The sequence below is a fragment of the Dryobates pubescens genome, chromosome 4 (assembly GCF_014839835.1).
Source record: "Dryobates pubescens isolate bDryPub1 chromosome 4, bDryPub1.pri, whole genome shotgun sequence".
Taxonomy (NCBI): domain Eukaryota; kingdom Metazoa; phylum Chordata; class Aves; order Piciformes; family Picidae; genus Dryobates; species Dryobates pubescens.
The window spans coordinates 2,477,033-2,494,158 of NC_071615.1; the positions used below are offsets into that span (position 1 = coordinate 2,477,033).

General features: G+C 52.1%; 1 protein-coding gene across 1 annotated transcript; it reads left to right on the plus strand.

Moving 5' to 3' along the window:
• The first annotated feature begins 3,586 nt into the window (after positions 1 to 3,586).
• DHRS7B (dehydrogenase/reductase 7B) lies at positions 3,587 to 17,126 on the plus strand. Its single transcript, XM_054180302.1, has 7 exons — positions 3,587 to 3,671; positions 9,790 to 9,965; positions 11,672 to 11,787; positions 12,685 to 12,895; positions 13,650 to 13,742; positions 15,027 to 15,179; positions 16,052 to 17,126. Exons 1-7 carry the CDS (start codon positions 3,652 to 3,654, stop codon positions 16,255 to 16,257), a joined length of 975 nt encoding a protein of 324 aa, XP_054036277.1. The 5' UTR covers positions 3,587 to 3,651; the 3' UTR covers positions 16,258 to 17,126.

Genomic DNA, 17,126 nt, shown 5'->3' on the forward strand with positions numbered 1-17,126 from the left:
AGCTCCTGGGAGCCCAGCCCTCAGGCATGACCTGCTTTTACCACTCCAAAATAAAGAGGAAAGGCGGCAGGGAAAGACAGGGTTGGATATCTTGGGATCAGTGAAGCTGCAGGTAGGAGATATTTCTGGGCCTGAGCTGTGCCCTCAGCAGTTAAAGCAGGGGAAACGGCACCTTAGCTTTGCCACGTCTCTATTCGCGTGGGTGACAAAGCATCACCATCTCCCCTGAAGGTGTTCAGCTGGGTTAAAATGGCTGTGGTGTATGTCTGAGGATTCTCAGCTGCAGGAGGAGAGGCTATTGCTCCCTCTTCCCTGGCTTTTGGGCTAGCTGCAAAGATCAGGGATTTGCAGCAGGGTAATCAGAATCCATCAGAAATGCAGTCTCACCAAGTCTACACTGTTCTCATACTGAGCCTGGAAATGCTGCAGTGCAGGGTCTGGAGAAAGCTGTAGTTGTAAACAACTGGAACCAGCCTCAGAGAAACTAACTTTCAAAAGCAAATAAAGGACTTGGGTGGTGCAAACTCCTGTGAGTGCAGTGAGCTGAACCCAGAGCTCCATTCTCCCAGGGAGAAGAGGTGAGAGACCAGTGACCAGGTGTGCAGCAGGAGATCTCCAACAGGAGTTTGATGTCCTTGAGACAGAGTCCAATTCTAAACCAGAACTACAACTGGCATGAAAATCAAGAGCATCTTCCTGGGTCCACTGCCTGGAAAGGACACACATGACCATCAGCACAGAGCTGCAGGGGCAAAGAATGGAAGAGCCCCAGGAAGGCCTTTCTCTGTTTTCCACCTTAGGTCTCTGTTTCCTCCCCAGGTCTCTGTTTCCTCCCCTAATGCCCTACTCTGTTTTTATTCACTCCTGTAAACCCAACCTATGCAAGCAGGGAGGGGAGGAGAGCCTGCACTCTGGCATCAGAAGCTGACATGAAAATCTTTAATCATGCCACAGCCCTTTGAACATTTACATTTTCCAGCCAAAGGCACCGTGAAATTGGGAGTTTCAGTCCAAACTAGTTCAAGGATATTTTCCCCCAGGAAGGTTTCTGATCCCTTGTGGGGATATCTGCACAGATCTTTACTCTCAGGCTAAGCAACCAAAGCTTTTTCTCAAGAGAGAAGCTACAGCCTATACTCCTTGGGGAGAAAGAAAAAAAAGGTGACAAAAAAGAGCCTGGAAGAACTGGAGCACAAAATGGTTACCCTAGAGAAGAGGGTTAAAAGGCTGCAGATCTACATTCAGTGATGCCTGCAGTAAAGCAGATGTCACCAAACCCAGGTGCAAGTAGTTTGAGTTTGGAGATATAGATAGATACAGATATATGTAATTTTTTCCCCCCTCAAAGAAGAGTTCCTACACTTCAGGAGGGCAGCAATAGAACAGCAGGATGTTTGTCAAGGAAGTGTTGAAATGCTAAAAGGATTCCAGCCCTTTGCAGCTCTGGACTGATACAATTAGAGAAGATAAAAGACAAAAGAGGAGACTGAGTGCTAATAAAAACAACAGGTAGAGTCTTGGAAGGCTACACCACCAGTTAGGCCTCCCAAAGTCCTCAATTTAGGATAGATTCCTCTCTAACCCTGCTGGAACAAAGGCTTTTGGACACAAGTCTATCAGCTCACTGCCATTCAGTGTGCAATGGGCCAATGATCAGGTTTGAATCAACTGTGAATTTGCTGCTAATGACACTGGGTTGGCCTAAGGAAAGAGAATCTCAATCAAGGCAACAAATTCAAGTCTTGGTTAAATGAATTTCCTTCTGGAACTGCACCTCCAGTCTCAGCCTTCTGCTGTACGACTGGCTGCTTGTGTAATCACTGCAGAGCACTTGGTTTCAATCAGCTCTGCCAGCACCTCCCAGGCTGGTGAGAGACTATTCCCTGTCAAAACAAACAGGCTAGCAGATACAAAGGATATGGCCACAGGAGCTTGGATGGAGATCTCAGGCAACTGCTGTCCTCTCAGCAGGAGAATGTGGCAGCCAACACTGCCTGCCCCACTTTGGTGGGAGAAAAGAGGTTTGAAATTGCTTTTTCCAGCTCTGGTTTCCAGCAGCCTGAAGTGAGTGCAGCTTCCAGTTAAGGTTGCCCAAACACAACCAACCTTCTTCTGGGCTGGGTTCTTTTTTGGGGTTGTGTTTTTGTTTTCAGTTCCATTTGTGTAAACAAAATTATTCTTTCCTTTCATCCTGCATTTGTCCTGCAGCCAGAAAAGTGCATCAGCACCAGGCCTTTCAGAATGTCATTATTTTGGGGGGGGGAAGATCTTGAATGCTTTCCTCCTCCCCCCCCCCCCCCGAATTATCACTCCCTTACTAATGGCAAACTTACTGAAATGAATTTCCAGCTTCATTGTGTTTTCCTTGTTAGAAGAGAGGGGCAGAACGCTGTTATCATAAGAATGTGTTGTAGGATTGTCTTTTATATGGCTGTCATAAAAGGCTACCCTTTAATCTTGCTGCTGTTCACAGGGAGACATCTGGGATTAGCTGTCTTTGTCTCTGGATAACTGCCTCTGAATTATCTTCTGCTCACACACACCATAACAAATAGGTGGAAGAGCTCCCTGGGCTGGGATGAGGCCTTGAACCCTTTACTTCCTCGTGGCAAAAGCTTCTTACACCGCTGAGTCCACGGGGACTTGGGGACCACTGAGGCTTTGGTTTCCTAAGTCCTGGTTGTGCCACAGTCTGGCAGCTCTCTATTGCCTGTTATCAGTGCCTTTACCTCAACAGAGTCACAGAATTAACCAGGTTGGAAAAGACCTTTGAGATCATCAGGTCCAACCTATCACCCATCACCACACAGGGACAGTCAAAGCTACAGAATCTGTGGCACATCCAGGCCTCATTTCATGACAAACTGAAATGCTTCCATTCCTCTGCTGCAGTCTGTTGAGGCTCACTGCAGAGAGCTCATTTGAAAACAGAGAAATCAGATTTCCCCTGGATCTCAGCTTGGAAAGGGACTCTCCACAAAGGGCTCTTTCTCTTCACCCATTGTTCCTCGTGCACTGCACAGCATCCCAGGTGCAGCCTCTCCATCTTCATTCAAGTGGAAGTATTGAAGAGCACAGGATTCAGGGTAGTGCCATCAGCAACATGCACATAAACCCAGGGCCACAGCCAGTGGGAGATCTTCCAACCTCACCACAGATCCCCTTGGGTCAGCAAACTGCTAATCACAGAAGAGTCTCTGAAGCCACAGCTCGCCCAGCTCAGCTGCTCACAGCAGACACATTTCTGCCTTCCCTTCACCAGGTGACAGCAGCTCGGGCTCTCGCTGCCCCCTTCAGCGAGCAGCTGGGCCGGAGGCGAACCTGGAAGGAGCCACGGGCGAAACGATGCCCACAGGAAAGGCTACAGCCCCATGGTCACGGCGAAGAGCCTCGGCCCTCACGCTGCGGGGCGCGGGAAAGGAGCACGTCCTGAGCTGCGGATCAGCAGGGCAGACCCGCAGGGCGGAACCCTGCGGCGGGAGCACCGCTCGCCTCCGGGCAGCACCCGCCATGGACCGGCGGGACAGCAGCTTCCGGCCGCGTCGCGGAGGAGACGCCTGCCATTGGTTGCTCTGACGGAAGCCCCGCCTCTTCCGGGCCGCGCCTCAGGCGCATGCGCTCCGCGCTGCCCCGGCACGTCCGGCGGTGGCCATGGTGACAGAAGTAGCCAGGTAGGGCCCGGCGGCCCCGGAGGGCTCCCTGTCCCCTTAGCCCCGGCCCAGCCGCCTCGGTCCGCTCCCGGCAGTGGGGCGTCTCCTTCCTGCCGGCGACCAGGGTGGAAGGTGCCTGCAGCTCCCCGGTGTGACCTTGCGGGGGCCACGGGGTCAGTCCTTCTCTGCTCTTACACCGGTGAACTCCCTCGGGGAACCCACGGGGAGGGGCGGGTGTGCCACAGGTGGAGGTCTGGTGAATGCGGGAGAGGTTGGGCGAATGCAGCATTGATCTGCGTGCAGGGTAACCCTGAGCTCTCAAGTGCAGAGCCCACCGCTGTTACAGCCTTCACAGACGTAAATCAGGCTGGGGAAAGGCAGTAAGCCAGCTCGCGTTCTCTCACTGCGTTTCAGGCGAGTCTTGATTTGGGAAACACTCTCTGGCACGGCAGATGTTGTAATTCTCTGGTTATGTCACTTTGTTCGTATCCCAAACAGCAGTAGAGGATTTTCAAGTGGGACGGTGGGAAGTGAAGCTTTTAAGTGAATAAAAGTGGCAGGAAGGTTTGCACGGGGATGGTTTCTCAGGTCCAGTCAGGTTTTTGGGTGCTGGAGATTTATTTTCCCCTCCCTCCCTGTACTGTGGCGGGAGGTGGTTACTTTGCATAACAAGACACAAGCAGGCTGCTGTTGAGTGACTACTGAAACACGGCAGAGGGCTGTCCCAGGCATTTCCTCAAGTAATGCTGGTGAGAGAGGGCAGCTTGGTCGAATCCCACTGGAAAAAAGTTCATTCAGAGTATTCCAACTGCCAGATGCTCAACCCAGCTCACTAGTGCACAGCACTTCTCTGCCACTCCTGATCTCTCCAGCTGCCATCATTTCTTTAGCAAATTCCAGCTGGGTTGTCGTTTTCCTTCCCCTGAAACCATTCCTCTGGTTTCTGTTTGAGGTGTTTGTGTTGTTAGGGAGGAGCTCTCTCCAATTCCTGTGTTCCTTCTTAGGAGCTTTACTGCTTTCTGAAGACAGCAGTGGTTTGGGGTGGGGTTTTTGTTGTTGTTGTTTGTTTAACCTTATTTTCTGCCTGTGAAGTTGTGGACTGAGGGCTGATGGTGTCAGCATGGAAGTGCCCCCTGGCATTTTAGTAGTTCAGCTGTTTGGCTTGAGGCAGTCACTCTTTTTTCTCACTGGGTTCTGAATGATTTTTGGGCTCCATTTATGAGGAGCATCTGCAGCAGAGAAAGTATCAGCAAATCCCCCTTTGGCTTCCATGCAGTCACTGATTTAACAGACAATGCCACAGGACATTTTTTCCCCACCAGAGCAGTTGGGTGAAGGAAACTGTTTGGCTGGTGTAAGACACAAGCATTTCTTCCTTTTCTCCCTGCCTTGGCTTGTAAGGGAGTTGGTGAACTTGGGCTGCTGGAGGGAGGCTTGATGCAGAGTGTGATGAGAAGCTCAGCTGCTGGTCAGGGGTGCTCAGAGCTCTCAAGAATCCTAATGGAAGACAGGAAAAAAAGAAAGGTGATTTCTGTTTGAATTAGCACAGTGCCCATCTCAGGCTGTGCACTGCACCATCAGTGTGCCCCCCACTGCTAACCACACTAATGAAGGACCACAGCTGAGGCACAGGTTACCTCTTTCTTCTTCCACCTAGAGCGTGGAAAGACTCAGACTGCTTTATAGATGCTCTGCATTCACAGAATGGTTTTGGGTGGAAAAGGCCTTGAAGATCATCAATTCCAACCATTCTCTACCTGCCAAGCCTGGTGTGTCCCTCAGCAGCACATCTCTGCCCCAGTACTAGAAACTGTTTAGCCATGATCAGAGGGTGATGTGAGTTTTGTCTCAGTTTGAATTCCCCTCCATCCTTTCAGCCTGGGGTTAAATTACCCCCATTTGAAAGGTCACAGCCCAGAGGCTCATTTTCAGAGGCAGTCCTTGGCTGTGCCCAGCACTGGGCAGAGCCTCTGCTTGGACTGCTGCCCACATCCAAATTTAAGTCAGGTCTGTGCTGTTAAAGGAGCAGAGAGAGACACCACTGCACAGGGCCACTGGCAAGTGAGTGCTTTTCTAAGGTAGGACACTGTGCTTTCTTCAGACTAAGGTTGGTAGCTAATGGAGGAGAGAGCTGCTCTGCTTCTGGGCAAGGGCTGCTGTAGGGGAAAAAAGGGGTTGGTTTTGGCCTTCCTTTTATCCTTTTAAATGACAGCTTTTGAGCTCTGAAAATAGCCTCCCAGTTGCTGCCATTTGTCATGGAAGGGACAATGTGATTCTGGGTGAAGCTGAAGGAGAATAGCTGTTGTTGAGGGCAATTGCCATGGGGTTAGTTGCTTTTAGGACTTGATCTCCTCTTTGCCACCTTTAGCATGTCCCTGACCTTACTAACTGAGAGCCTCCTTCCTTTGGAAACCCTGTCCTGGCTTTTACAGCATAAGCTCCTGGTTGTGTTTGAAGGGGAAAGGTTTTTGAGTGGATGGCTGTGGGGTTGGGGTTTGCTTTGGTTTCTTTATGGTAAGCTTTTCAGGTAGCCTCCAATCCCTTGCAATGTGCTTATGCTATTGGTGTTCTCCTTCCTGCTCTCTAACACCCTGCCTCTTCCAATGCTGCCTGTTGGGATGGAGAACTGAGAATTCCAGGGCTTTATTTGAGGCACTTCTGAGCAGTGCCTTCTCTCCTGCCCATAGACATTAGCTGTCAAGAATCAAGATGACTTTTTTCCCCCTCTCAGCATGAATAGCCACACTTCTGAGCACAGCTGCCAGTGGGCTCTCAGACCTTGGAGCAAGAGCTCTGAGGATACCCAGTTCACCTCAAATGAGATGTGGAGATCCATCTGCCCTCTCCCAGGTTTTTAATGTGACATGGCATTATCTGCCCTGAGGTGCCTTTAGCTCCTTCAAAGTGTTCTTTAGCTCAAGCTGGGGCTTATGCTTTTTACCTTCTTCTCCCAGCCTCTGTCTTGCAACTTCACTTTTCTTGTTGTGTTGATGGGACTCTTTTCTGGCTGTGATTTCTCCTTCCCATCACAGCAGCTTTTTGTTTTGTTTTCCTCTGGGTTTTGCAGTAAATCAAATCACAGAATTGTCAGGGCTGGAAGGGACCTCTAGGATCAGCCAGTTCCAAGCCCCCTGCCATGGGCAGGGACACCTCACACTGCAGCAGGTTGCTCACAGCCACATCCAGCCTGGCCTTCAAAACCTCCAGGCATGAGGCTTCCACCACCTCCCTGGGCAACCTGTGCCAGGCTCTCACCACCCTCATGGGGAAGAACTTCTTCCTCACATCCAATCTGAATCTACCCATTTCTAGTTTTGTTCCATCCCCCACAGTCCTATCACTCCCTGACACCCACAAAAGTCCCTCCCCAGCTTTTTTGTAGCCCCCTTAAGAAACTGGAAGGCCACAATTAGGTCTCCTCAGAGCCTTCTCTTCTCCAGACTGCACAACCCCAACTCCCTCAGTCTGTCCTCACAGCAGAGCAGCTCCAGCCCTCTGCTCATCCTCGTGGCCCTTCTCTGGACACCTTCCAGCACCTCCAGATCCTTCCTGTCCTAGGGGCTCCAGAACTGGACACAGTGCTGCAGGTGGGGTCTCAGCAGAGCAGAAGGGGAGAATCACCTGCCTGGCCCTGCTGGCTCTGGTGGCTTCCCCACAGGCTCCCCAAGGCAATGCCACTTCACCTGACAGCTCCCACTTTGGAAAGAATGAAGGGTCCTGAGTGGGAGCTGAAGATTTTGGATTCCAAAATGCTGCTGAGTGTCAGCACAGCACCTGCTGTCTCTGCCCACACCTCCTGAATCTCCAGAGAGCTCTGAGAGCAAAAAACATCCACACACCAGGGCCAACATCAAGAGGGCAGCTGCTTTAAATGACTAACTGAACAGTACCCAGGGAGGAGGAGGAGGAGGACTCCTCATCCAGCCTAAAGGCAGCCAGTGGCCTTGTGTCTGAACAGCTCCTTCCCAGGAATTATTTTAGGGGCAACACTCTTCACCTTAAATCAGTTCTGCCAGCCCTCTGCTGTACATCAGTACCAACTCCACAGCCTGTGTGCTCAGCACAGGGAGATGGGGGAACAAGACACTGCCCTAAGCAGCTGTGCCGTGCTCACACAGTGCTTTGCCAACAGCCTAACTTTAATCCTTCTTTTAGCTTTCTGATTTCCCACTTTGGGCATTCTCCCTCTGCCTGGAGGAGCCTGTGGCCTGTGTGTCCTGCTGCACTGTGTTACACACAGGAGCACTTTGATGACTTGGCTCAGGAAGGGGAAGCTGCACAGGACCTTGAGAAAAGCTGGGTGCTAACTTGATGGCTTTAATGTTAGGCCTGGTCAAGCTTATTTAGAGCTAGCTCAGCTATCTATAGGATGTTTTATTGTGTTCTAGCCATGCCTTCAGAGATGCTCATTTTATACCCTTCACTGCTGGCTTAGTAAGGCAGTCTGGTCACTAAGCAGCTGCTGCCCCAGCTCTGCCTGACATTTGCCACATTAGCTCTGCTCCACAGCACACAGAGCCTCTGCCACCCCCTCAGCTCCACACAGGCTCAGTCCTGCTTAATGACACCTCTTGCTTTCTGCTTCTCACACTGTCCTTCTGTTTGAAGTAGTGCATGAGTGCATGCCCAGCCCTTGCCCAGATCTCCCTGGTAGAGACCTAGCTGGCAGATCAAAGTCCCTCTGCACAACAAGGGAGATAATCAAACCTAAATATTAGCTTATCTGTGACCCAGAAGTTGTACAGATGGCAGGGAGAGGTTGTGGCTGACTTCCCTGTGGCATCCAACTGAACAATTTGGGGGTTTATACAGGGGGAAAATAGAATAGAATAGAACAGACCAGGTTGGAAAAGACCTTTGAGATCATCGAGTCCAAGCTATCCCCCAGCACCATCTAATCAACTAAACCATGGCACCAAGGGCTCTTCCTGAACACCTCCAGTGATGGTGACTCCACCACCTCCCTGGGCAGCACATTCCAGTGGCCAATCTCTCTGTGAAGAACAACATCCATCCTGAACCTCCCCTGGCACAGCTTGAGACTGTGTCCTCTTGTTCTGGTGCTGGTTGCCTGGGAGAAGAGACCAACCCCCACCTGGCTCCAACCTCCCTTCAGGTAGTTGTAGAGAGCACGAAGATCTCCTCTGAGCCTCCTCTTCTCCAGGCTAAGCAACCCCAGCTCCCTCAGCCTCTCCTCCCAGGGCTGTGCTCCAGACCCCTCCCCAGCTTTGTTGCCCTTCTCTGGACACCTTCCAGCAGCTCAACATCTTTCCTAAACTGAGGGGCCCAGAACTGGACACTGACCTTTTTTAGAGCAGAAGTATCACTTACTCCTTGGCCATGTAGTAAGCTGTAACATAAACTACTCCCTTGAAGGCAGGAGCTTAGGGCTGTGCCTTGGTATCAGAATCTGGTTGCAAGGCTGAGCTACATCTTGTAGATCCCTTTAGCTTGGGTTTCATTGACAGGTTTCATTTCAGTATATTAGGGCACAGCTTCATGCTGTTAAACTGCACAATTAATGTTGGCCTTAGGCTAGGAGCTTGGACCTGTGGCTCATTTGAGCCAGAGAACTTCTCTGCTACCAGGTGGTGACAGAGAGGGGAGCTGGAGGCACAGATTTCGGTGCGTTAAGCAAACAGCCTGGTCAGAGAGGAACCTTGCTCTGAGCCTCCAGAGGCAGCCTGGCTTCTGTCCATCTGGGATAACAGACAGTAACTGGTCCCTGGCACACTGACACTGTGGTACTGGCTGTCCTAGCAAAATCTAAGAGGTTTTATTAGCAGCAGCAGAATGCAGAGGCATATCCCAGCCCCCAGGAGCTGCCTCTCTCAGTCCACTTCGTGGGAACAGCATCTCCCAGCCCAAGTTTGTCACTTGGCATCTGGCAAGATCCAGTGCCAAGTGGCCCTGCTGGGTGGTTCAGATTAGCATTCAAGTGCTTAAAATTGGGTACTGCTGGGAACTTGGGGAAGTCTGGATGAAGGGATGAGGAAATCCCTCGAAGATCCCTCTGGGGGGGATTTGGTTTATTGGCGGTCTGAGGCAGGGCTACGACAAAGGACTTCCCTAGTCTTCAAGCCTCTGCTGACTTCCTTGGTGGTGAAATGGTCTCTTTGCTTTCATCTTGTGGCCCTAGGAAGAGTGTTCAGAAGGGCAAGCTCATGGATTTCACCAGCACGGTCATCATCCCGCTGCTGTTCGGCAGCCTGGGGATCTTCGGCCTCTTCCGGCTGCTGCAGTGGATGCGGATGAGAGCTTACCTGCAGGAAGCAGTGGTGGTGATCACAGGGGCTACCTCTGGCCTGGGAAAAGGTAAGTACCAAAAGGTGGGGCAAGCAGAGAGGGCTGTGGAAGGGGCAGCTCTTGGAATAAAGCAGTACTAAGCAGAAAGTTCCTATATTGCTCTGAGTTTGGAGAGAGAGCTCACAGAGCCGTGCCAGAGCCAGGGCAAGAAAGCATCAGCCCTTGTGAAGGAGAAGGTTACCCACCCTGCAGAAACTGGGGCTCAAAGCAAGGAAGAAGCCCTGCTGCTCCTGTGCTGGCAGCAGCCCTTTCTCTACATCCTGAACAAGCCAGGGAGTCAAATTGGTTTACAGAACACAGAACCTTAGGGGCTGGAAGGGACCCTGGAAGCTCCTCCGGTCCAAACTGCCCTGCCAGAGCAGGGTCACCCAGAGCAGATCTCCCAGGAATGCACCCAGACAGGTTCTGAGTATCTCCAGAGAGGGAGGCAGCACAACCCCCAGGGCAGCCTCTTCCTGTTTTCTCTAAGATTGTTCCTGCATTCATGTGTGTTGCATCTCCAGATACTCTGCCTACTCCCCACTCCTCCTCCCTGCCCCTCAGGGTCAGCTGCCTTTTCTCTTGTGCTACAAACCCATCCCTTCTAACTTCAAGCTGCCAGTGAGTGTCATTTCAGAGACCCATTTTGCTTGAGAGAGACCTCTAAAAGTCATCAAATCCAACTGTTAACCCAACACTGCCAGCTCAGGGTGATTTTCCTATATAAACCCAGAGCTGGGTTGGGTTTTTCCCCCCTCCCTTCTCTGAGTGGATGCACTCTTTTAATTGTGCCTTCTCTAATTGCTTTAAAAGCTTCTAGAAGAGAAGACAAGATGCTCTCTGCTATCAAGGCCTTTCAGTAGGATGAGTACATTTAGAGAACAAGTTGAGCTCAAACTGCTGCTGTCTTTGCATGTGGCTTTATCCTTAAGGATAAATAACCCCAAAGAAGCTGAAGTCCTCTCCTCTACCTGTCACAACCAAAGTGCTGGGAGTGCTGAAACAATCTGTATTGCACATAAAGAAGAGTTAGAACTGGCAGCTCATGGGAGACCTCCCAGCTGTGACAGGCTGGCAGATGAAGGTGCTGCTAGGTGTGTAGATTGCCACTGCTGTGCAGTGACATTTCCCCCCCTTACTGACTCACTGCCAAGGTCTTACCCTGTCCCCTCACTCCCAGTTATGAATGGCACACCAGACTACCTCTCATCACTCTGCATTCTTTGCTAGCATCCCCTGGCACCTCTTTTCCAAATGAGCACTTTGTCTCCCTGGATCAGGGTGGGAGGCTAGAAGAACATGCCACTGCCTCCCTTTTCCACTGAGAGGACAACAGGATGGCTTCCCCTCCTCAGCCTTTTCCTGCTGGAAGAGGATCACCTTGATGAAGCCATCAGCTTCCAGGCTTCCAAAACCTTTACTGGAGCTGAAACTCCTGAGAGTTCACCCTTCAGCCCAGCTGCTGGGGCAGGATGTGTAAGCAGCACTGTAGGTGCATCACCAGCAGAGTCACTGGGAGCACACCAGCTGCTTCACTGCTGTCACCTGCCTGTCCAAGCCACAGAACGTTTGGGCCCTTGCTGTGAGCTCCCTGTCCATCAGCCTAGCACTCAGGAGTCACAAAGCCACCACAGATCCCTGCCAGCTAACAGCAGCTTTACCTTCTCCCCAGCTATGCTGTGGATCTGCTCTTGTCTCCATCATTCAAATCTCTACCTTTCTCTCTTCCTCCAAAGAGTGTGCAAAAGCCTTCCATGCAGCTGGCTCCAAGCTGGTGCTCTGTGGCAGAGACAGTGAGAAGCTCAAGGACCTGGCACAGCAGCTTTCTACCGGCACCAACCACCGAAAGAACGTAAGCGTGGGGCCGTGGGCACCAGGGGGAGAGGCTTGCTGGCTGGGGCTGGGGCTTCTCTTTGTGTTACTACAGAAGGGACAGAACTGCTTGCTCTGTTGAGCAACAGGAAAAATACAACTCTGCTTTGGGACAGGTATTGCTGTGGGAGTAGACTGAGCTGTGGCCTTGCATCTTGTGACAGCCCTACAAGAGCAAGCGGAGGGAAGGACTCTGCCTTGTAGGGGCAGTGCAAGCATGCAGGTGCAGGGTGCCCAGACCCTTGTACCTTGCACTAGCACTGCTGGCTCCTGCAGAAGGCACAGGGCTTAATTTGTGACTTTTTCAGGTGCCTTTTCTTTAATAAGACAATAGAAAACTTTAGTACTTGAGGGGGACCTCCCTTGCCCCTTCCCTAAGCTCCAGTGTAAGGGACAGGCTACAGGGGCAGAGAGAGATCACAACCTGCCTCTGTCTTGGGGAGACCTCATTGCTGTCTACAACTGTCTGAAGGGAGGCTGTAGCCAGGTTGGGGGGGGTTGGTCTCTTCTCCCAGGCAACCAGCAACAGAAGGAGGGGACACAGTCTGAAGCTGTGCCAGGGGAGGTTCAGGCTGGGTGTTAGGAGGAAGTTCTTCACAGAGTAATTTGGAATGTGCTGCCCAGGGAGGTGGTGGAGTCACATTCCCTGGAGATTTTCAAGACAAGACTGGTGCCATGGTCTCATTGATTGGCTAGGGCTGGGTGATAGGTTGGACTGGATGATCTTGGAGGTCTCTTCCAACCTGGTTGACTCTATGTAGTGCTCCCCATGGGAGCTGCTGCAGTAGGTTTGGGTGGCCCAAACGCTCATCGCATCGGGAGCACGCAGCGCGCCGAGCACAGCCTGACCTGCCCCTTGCTGACTGTTCATTCACAGACACACAAACCTCACACCGTGGTGTTTGACCTCTCAGACACTAAAGCTGTGGTCAGTGCTGCTGAAGAGATCCTCAAGTACCTGGGGCATGTGGACATCCTGATCAACAACGCAGGCATCAGCTTCCGTGGCGGGGTCGCGGACACGAGCCTGGATGTGCACAAGAAAGTGATGGAGACAAATTATTTTGGCCCCATAGCCCTCACCAAAGGTATCTGTGATCCAGAGCACAGGGGGCACAATGGATCTGGCTGGTACCTTCTGCAGGCCAACACAGCCAAGCACAGCTTAACTTCTGTGTCTAACTGTATTTGGTGCAGGACAGGGTAAGAGGTTATGGGCAGGAGGTGCTTGGGCACAAGTCCATGGGAAGCAGCTGATCAGAAACACCTTCTGGTGGAAACAACCTCTTGACTCTGGTCTGGCAGGGACTTAGGAGGAGAGGTTGGTTAGGGCTGGGAAAACCCTAGAGAAGGCAGTGTGGGACCAAGGGAAGCTGCAGCTTTCTGGGGAAGCTTCTTCAGTTACCCAGAAAGCTCAGCCTGCAGTGTGTCAGCTGCAGGAGACTGCAAGATGTACTGGTGGGAGGAAAGAGCAAGGGCCCTGACCATGCATGTGGGAGGTCACAGCTGCTCCAACAGCTTCTGTGCAGCCTCACTGGCACGAGGAGTCTCCTCATGGTGAATGTCCCAGCCAGGCTCAAGCTTCATCACAGACATCCTAAGCACTGAAGCCTAAGTTAGAGGCATGCCCTGCAGGGCCCAGGCCCTGTGCTGATCTTGTCATTCACTGAAGCACCTCTGTGCCATGGTTTAGTTGATCAGATGGTGTTGGGTGATAGGTTGGACTCAGTGATCTCCAAGGTCTTTTCCAACCTGGTTCATTCTGTATTCTGATGCTTTGGAAGCATTGATTCTCACCAGCAGGACTGCTCTTCTGAAGGGCTCTTTTCTGTCTTTTGCTAGCACTTCTGCCCTCCATGATCAAGAGGAGACAAGGCCACATTGTGGCCATCAGCAGCATTCAAGGCAAAATTAGCATTCCTTTCAGATCTGCCTGTAAGTACCTCCACAGAAGCTGGGGACAACATATTTGGGGCACCAGGCTGAATGAGCACTTGGCTACTGCTTCCACATTTAGCTCTCTGTAGAGCTGGCTGCATGCAGGGGAAGGCAGAGCTCTGCATCAGCCTCAGTGTGGTCACAAATCCCTGCCAGCTGTTGAGAAAGGCACTCAGATACCAAAGCTCAGCCCTCTCCTAAAGGTGGTAAAGAGTTGGAGAAGGGGAATATGGTTTCAATGTCTTGAACACAGCTGGGTCATCCTGTCTGCACACTTGAAAGGCTGATTACATTCCATCATGCTACTGTCTTCTGTCCTGGCTGTTTGCCTGCTTAATCTCCTCTAAGACAGAAGGAACTTTTTGTTTTAATACTAAGTTATGAAAGTGCCATAACACAACTGAGGCCAAACCCCAAAGCCTCAGAGATCTCTTGATCAGGCAGACTCTTCATGCCAAATCAATTATGACCAGCAATAATAGTGGTGAAATGAGTGGAAAAAGCCTTATACAAGATGGAACCAAAAGGTTAGCATTGGGCATACAAACATCTCTAGCTGCCTGCAGAGAAACATGAAAGGGGGAAAGGATGTTCTGAAGAGCACTTGCACAGTGAGCATGGAGCTCAGCTCTTGCCTAGGTCCTCAGATCCCTGCTGCAGCCTGCACTAAGCTCTGTGGCACTGGTGTCACCTCTGCAGCCACGGGGAGCTGATGGCAGCCACAGTGGTGTGACCAAGTGGCTGAGGGAAAGGGGTTGGGCTAAAGGAGTCACTCAGCCATTTCATGGGGAAGTCCTGGCCTGGGCCACACTCCTCTCCTCCTGTCTGCTTGGGGCACCAGGTTTTCACCTGCCTGCAGCCAGGCTCTGTCAGTCCATAAAGCTCTGTGCAGGCAGAGCCAGCTCTGCCCTCTGGTGCTGTCGTCATGCTCCCCCAGCCTTATCTCACACTTCCCAAGCCAGGCTCTGTGCCTCCTTTATCACGAGTGGGAGGCAGCTTGGTTTCCCCCCCACAGTGCTTTGGCATGGCTCTGATGGTAGGCTCAGGATCCCAGCCAGCTTCCAAGGCAAGTATTTACATCCTGCCTTCCTAAATTGCCTCTCACTCCCACTACCTGTTGCTGCCATCCACTAAAACAAACTCAGACCTAGAGGTTGGGGAACGGCTGCTGGGTTCCCGCTGCGAAGTGGCTGCACTGCAGTGAAAAACCCATCCAGGGGAGTGAATCCTGCTTCAGCCCTGCTCCTTCCCTTAGTGCAGAGCCCTCTCCCTCTTTTCCAGATGCTGCCTCTAAGCATGCCACCCAGGCCTTCTTCGACTGCCTGCGCGCAGAGGTGGAGCAGTATGACATAGAGGTGACAGTTGTGAGCCCTGGGTACATTCAGACCAACCTCTCTCTCAATGCTCTGACAGCTGATGGATCTCGCTATGGAGGTGAGAGAGGATCTTGTGTCCTCTGTCTAAAGCATCTCAAGCAGATCCAGGGAGGTTCTCCTCCCCCTCTACTCTGCCCTGGAGAGACCTCATCCCGAGTACCCTGTTCAGTTTTGGGCTCCCCAGTTTGAGAGGGACAGGGATCTGCTGGAGAGGGTCCAGCAGAGGGCTACAAGGATGATTAGGGGACTGGAGCATCTCCCCTGTGAAGAGAGGCTGAGGGACCTGGGGCTGTTTAGTCTGGAGAAGACTTAGAGGGGATTTAATAAGTGTTCATAAATATCTGAGGGCTGGGGGGCAGGAGGGAGGGGACAGGCTCTGCTCACTTGCTCCCTGGGCTAGGACAAGGAGCAATGGATGGAAGCTGCAGCACAGGGGGTTCTACCTCAACACAAAGAGGAACTTCTTTACTGTAAGGGTCACAGAGCACTGGCACAGGCTGCCCAGAGAGGTTGTGGAGTCTCCTTCTCTGGAGGCTTTCAAGGCCTGTCTGGATGTGTTCCTCTGTGACCTGAGCTACATTGTATGGTCCTGCTCTGGCAGGGGGGTTGGACTCGATGATCTCTTTGGGTCCCTTCCAACCCCTGGCATCCTGTGAGCCTGTGAACCTCAACTGAGTTACTCCAAAGTGTGCTTGCAATGCTCACCCTGAGGGACCAACAGACAATGCTGGGTGCAGGGTGGGAACAGAACCCCCCCCCACGACTGAGCTTCCCTAGACAGCAAGCGTTGGCTTCTAAGCCGTCCACAAGTGGTGTGCAAACCCAAACCAGCCCAGCAGGTGTGTGCAGAGAGAAGAGGACAGTCCTAGGAAGGGTTTGAGGCCTGGGCTTACCTGCTGCTGTGGTGCTGACTCAGCTTTCCTTTGGCAGTTATGGACAAGAGCACAGCTGAAGGACAGACAGCGGCAGAGGTCGCTCAGGTGGTCCTCAGTGCAGTGGGACAGAAGAAGAAGGAGGTGCTGGTGGCTGGCCTGACGCCCTGCCTGGCTGTCTACCTGAGGAACCTCTTCCCCAGGCTCTTCTTCACCTTAATGGCTGCGAGAGCGAAAAAGGAGAGAAAGACAAAGGACTCCTAGAGCTCAGCTCCTCCGAGCAGCACCTGCAGGGGGAGGCCGAGGCCCCGCGGTCAGGCTGGGACGGCTCCGGAGGTGCTCCTGCAGGAGAGGCCTCTCTAAAACGCTGCAGTTTGCCCTTGCATGGAGACTGGGGAGCAGTTCCCCCTCCAGCAGGGCAGGCCCCTCTTGCTGGAAGACAGCATCTAGACCTCACCAGAAGGAGGGTGCTGGGACAAGGGGGAGGGCTGAGGCTGCAGGGGAGGGGGACCCAAGGGAACACACTTTGCTGCAGGGGAGGCACCTTCCCTCCCCTCGCTCCAGGCACGCCTGACTTCAGAGGCCTGCCACAAATAAACCTCACCTGTTTTGCCTTCACACCAGCAGCTCTTGGCTTTCTCCATCCCACTGCCTCTGAAATACAACCCTCAGCTGGGAGTTCTTGTGATCAGTGTCTCCTCCTAATCTGACCTAGAAGATGTTGCTTGAAGTGAGAAACTTCACAGGGCCTCTGCTTGCTCACATGCCAGAACATCTGACAGGTGAAGCTAAAGTCAGGTCACTAGGATCTGCTAAGACAAAGCCAAGTCCAGTGCCCATCTGAAGTAGTAACTGATGTGAGAGTCTCTGTGTGTGGGGTGGACAATAGACAAATGCTTAGCTCTCACCTGTTTTACAGCAATCTCAGATGCTAAGTGGGGATCACATCCAGTGGGGGGAACAGTATCAGAGACTGCAGGGGGTCTGACAGCCTGAGCAAGTGGCATACTCTCTTCTTCACCCCTTCCCCTCAGGTGAGGGATACCAGCACCACTAGCAAAAAGGACTGGCTGCACAGAGAGCTCAGTAAGGACAGAAATAATCTCTTTTGGTTTTAAACTCATAACTGAAAT

Excerpts from the sequence above, each read along its gene's own strand:
- DHRS7B (XM_054180302.1), top strand. The coding sequence starts at position 3,652 with ATGGTGACAGAAGTAGCCAG. Across the intron at positions 12,896-13,649 it reads CCCCATAGCCCTCACCAAAG|CACTTCTGCCCTCCATGATC; the intron begins GTATCTGTGATC and ends GTCTTTTGCTAG. Across the intron at positions 15,180-16,051 it reads TGATGGATCTCGCTATGGAG|TTATGGACAAGAGCACAGCT; the intron begins GTGAGAGAGGAT and ends TTCCTTTGGCAG.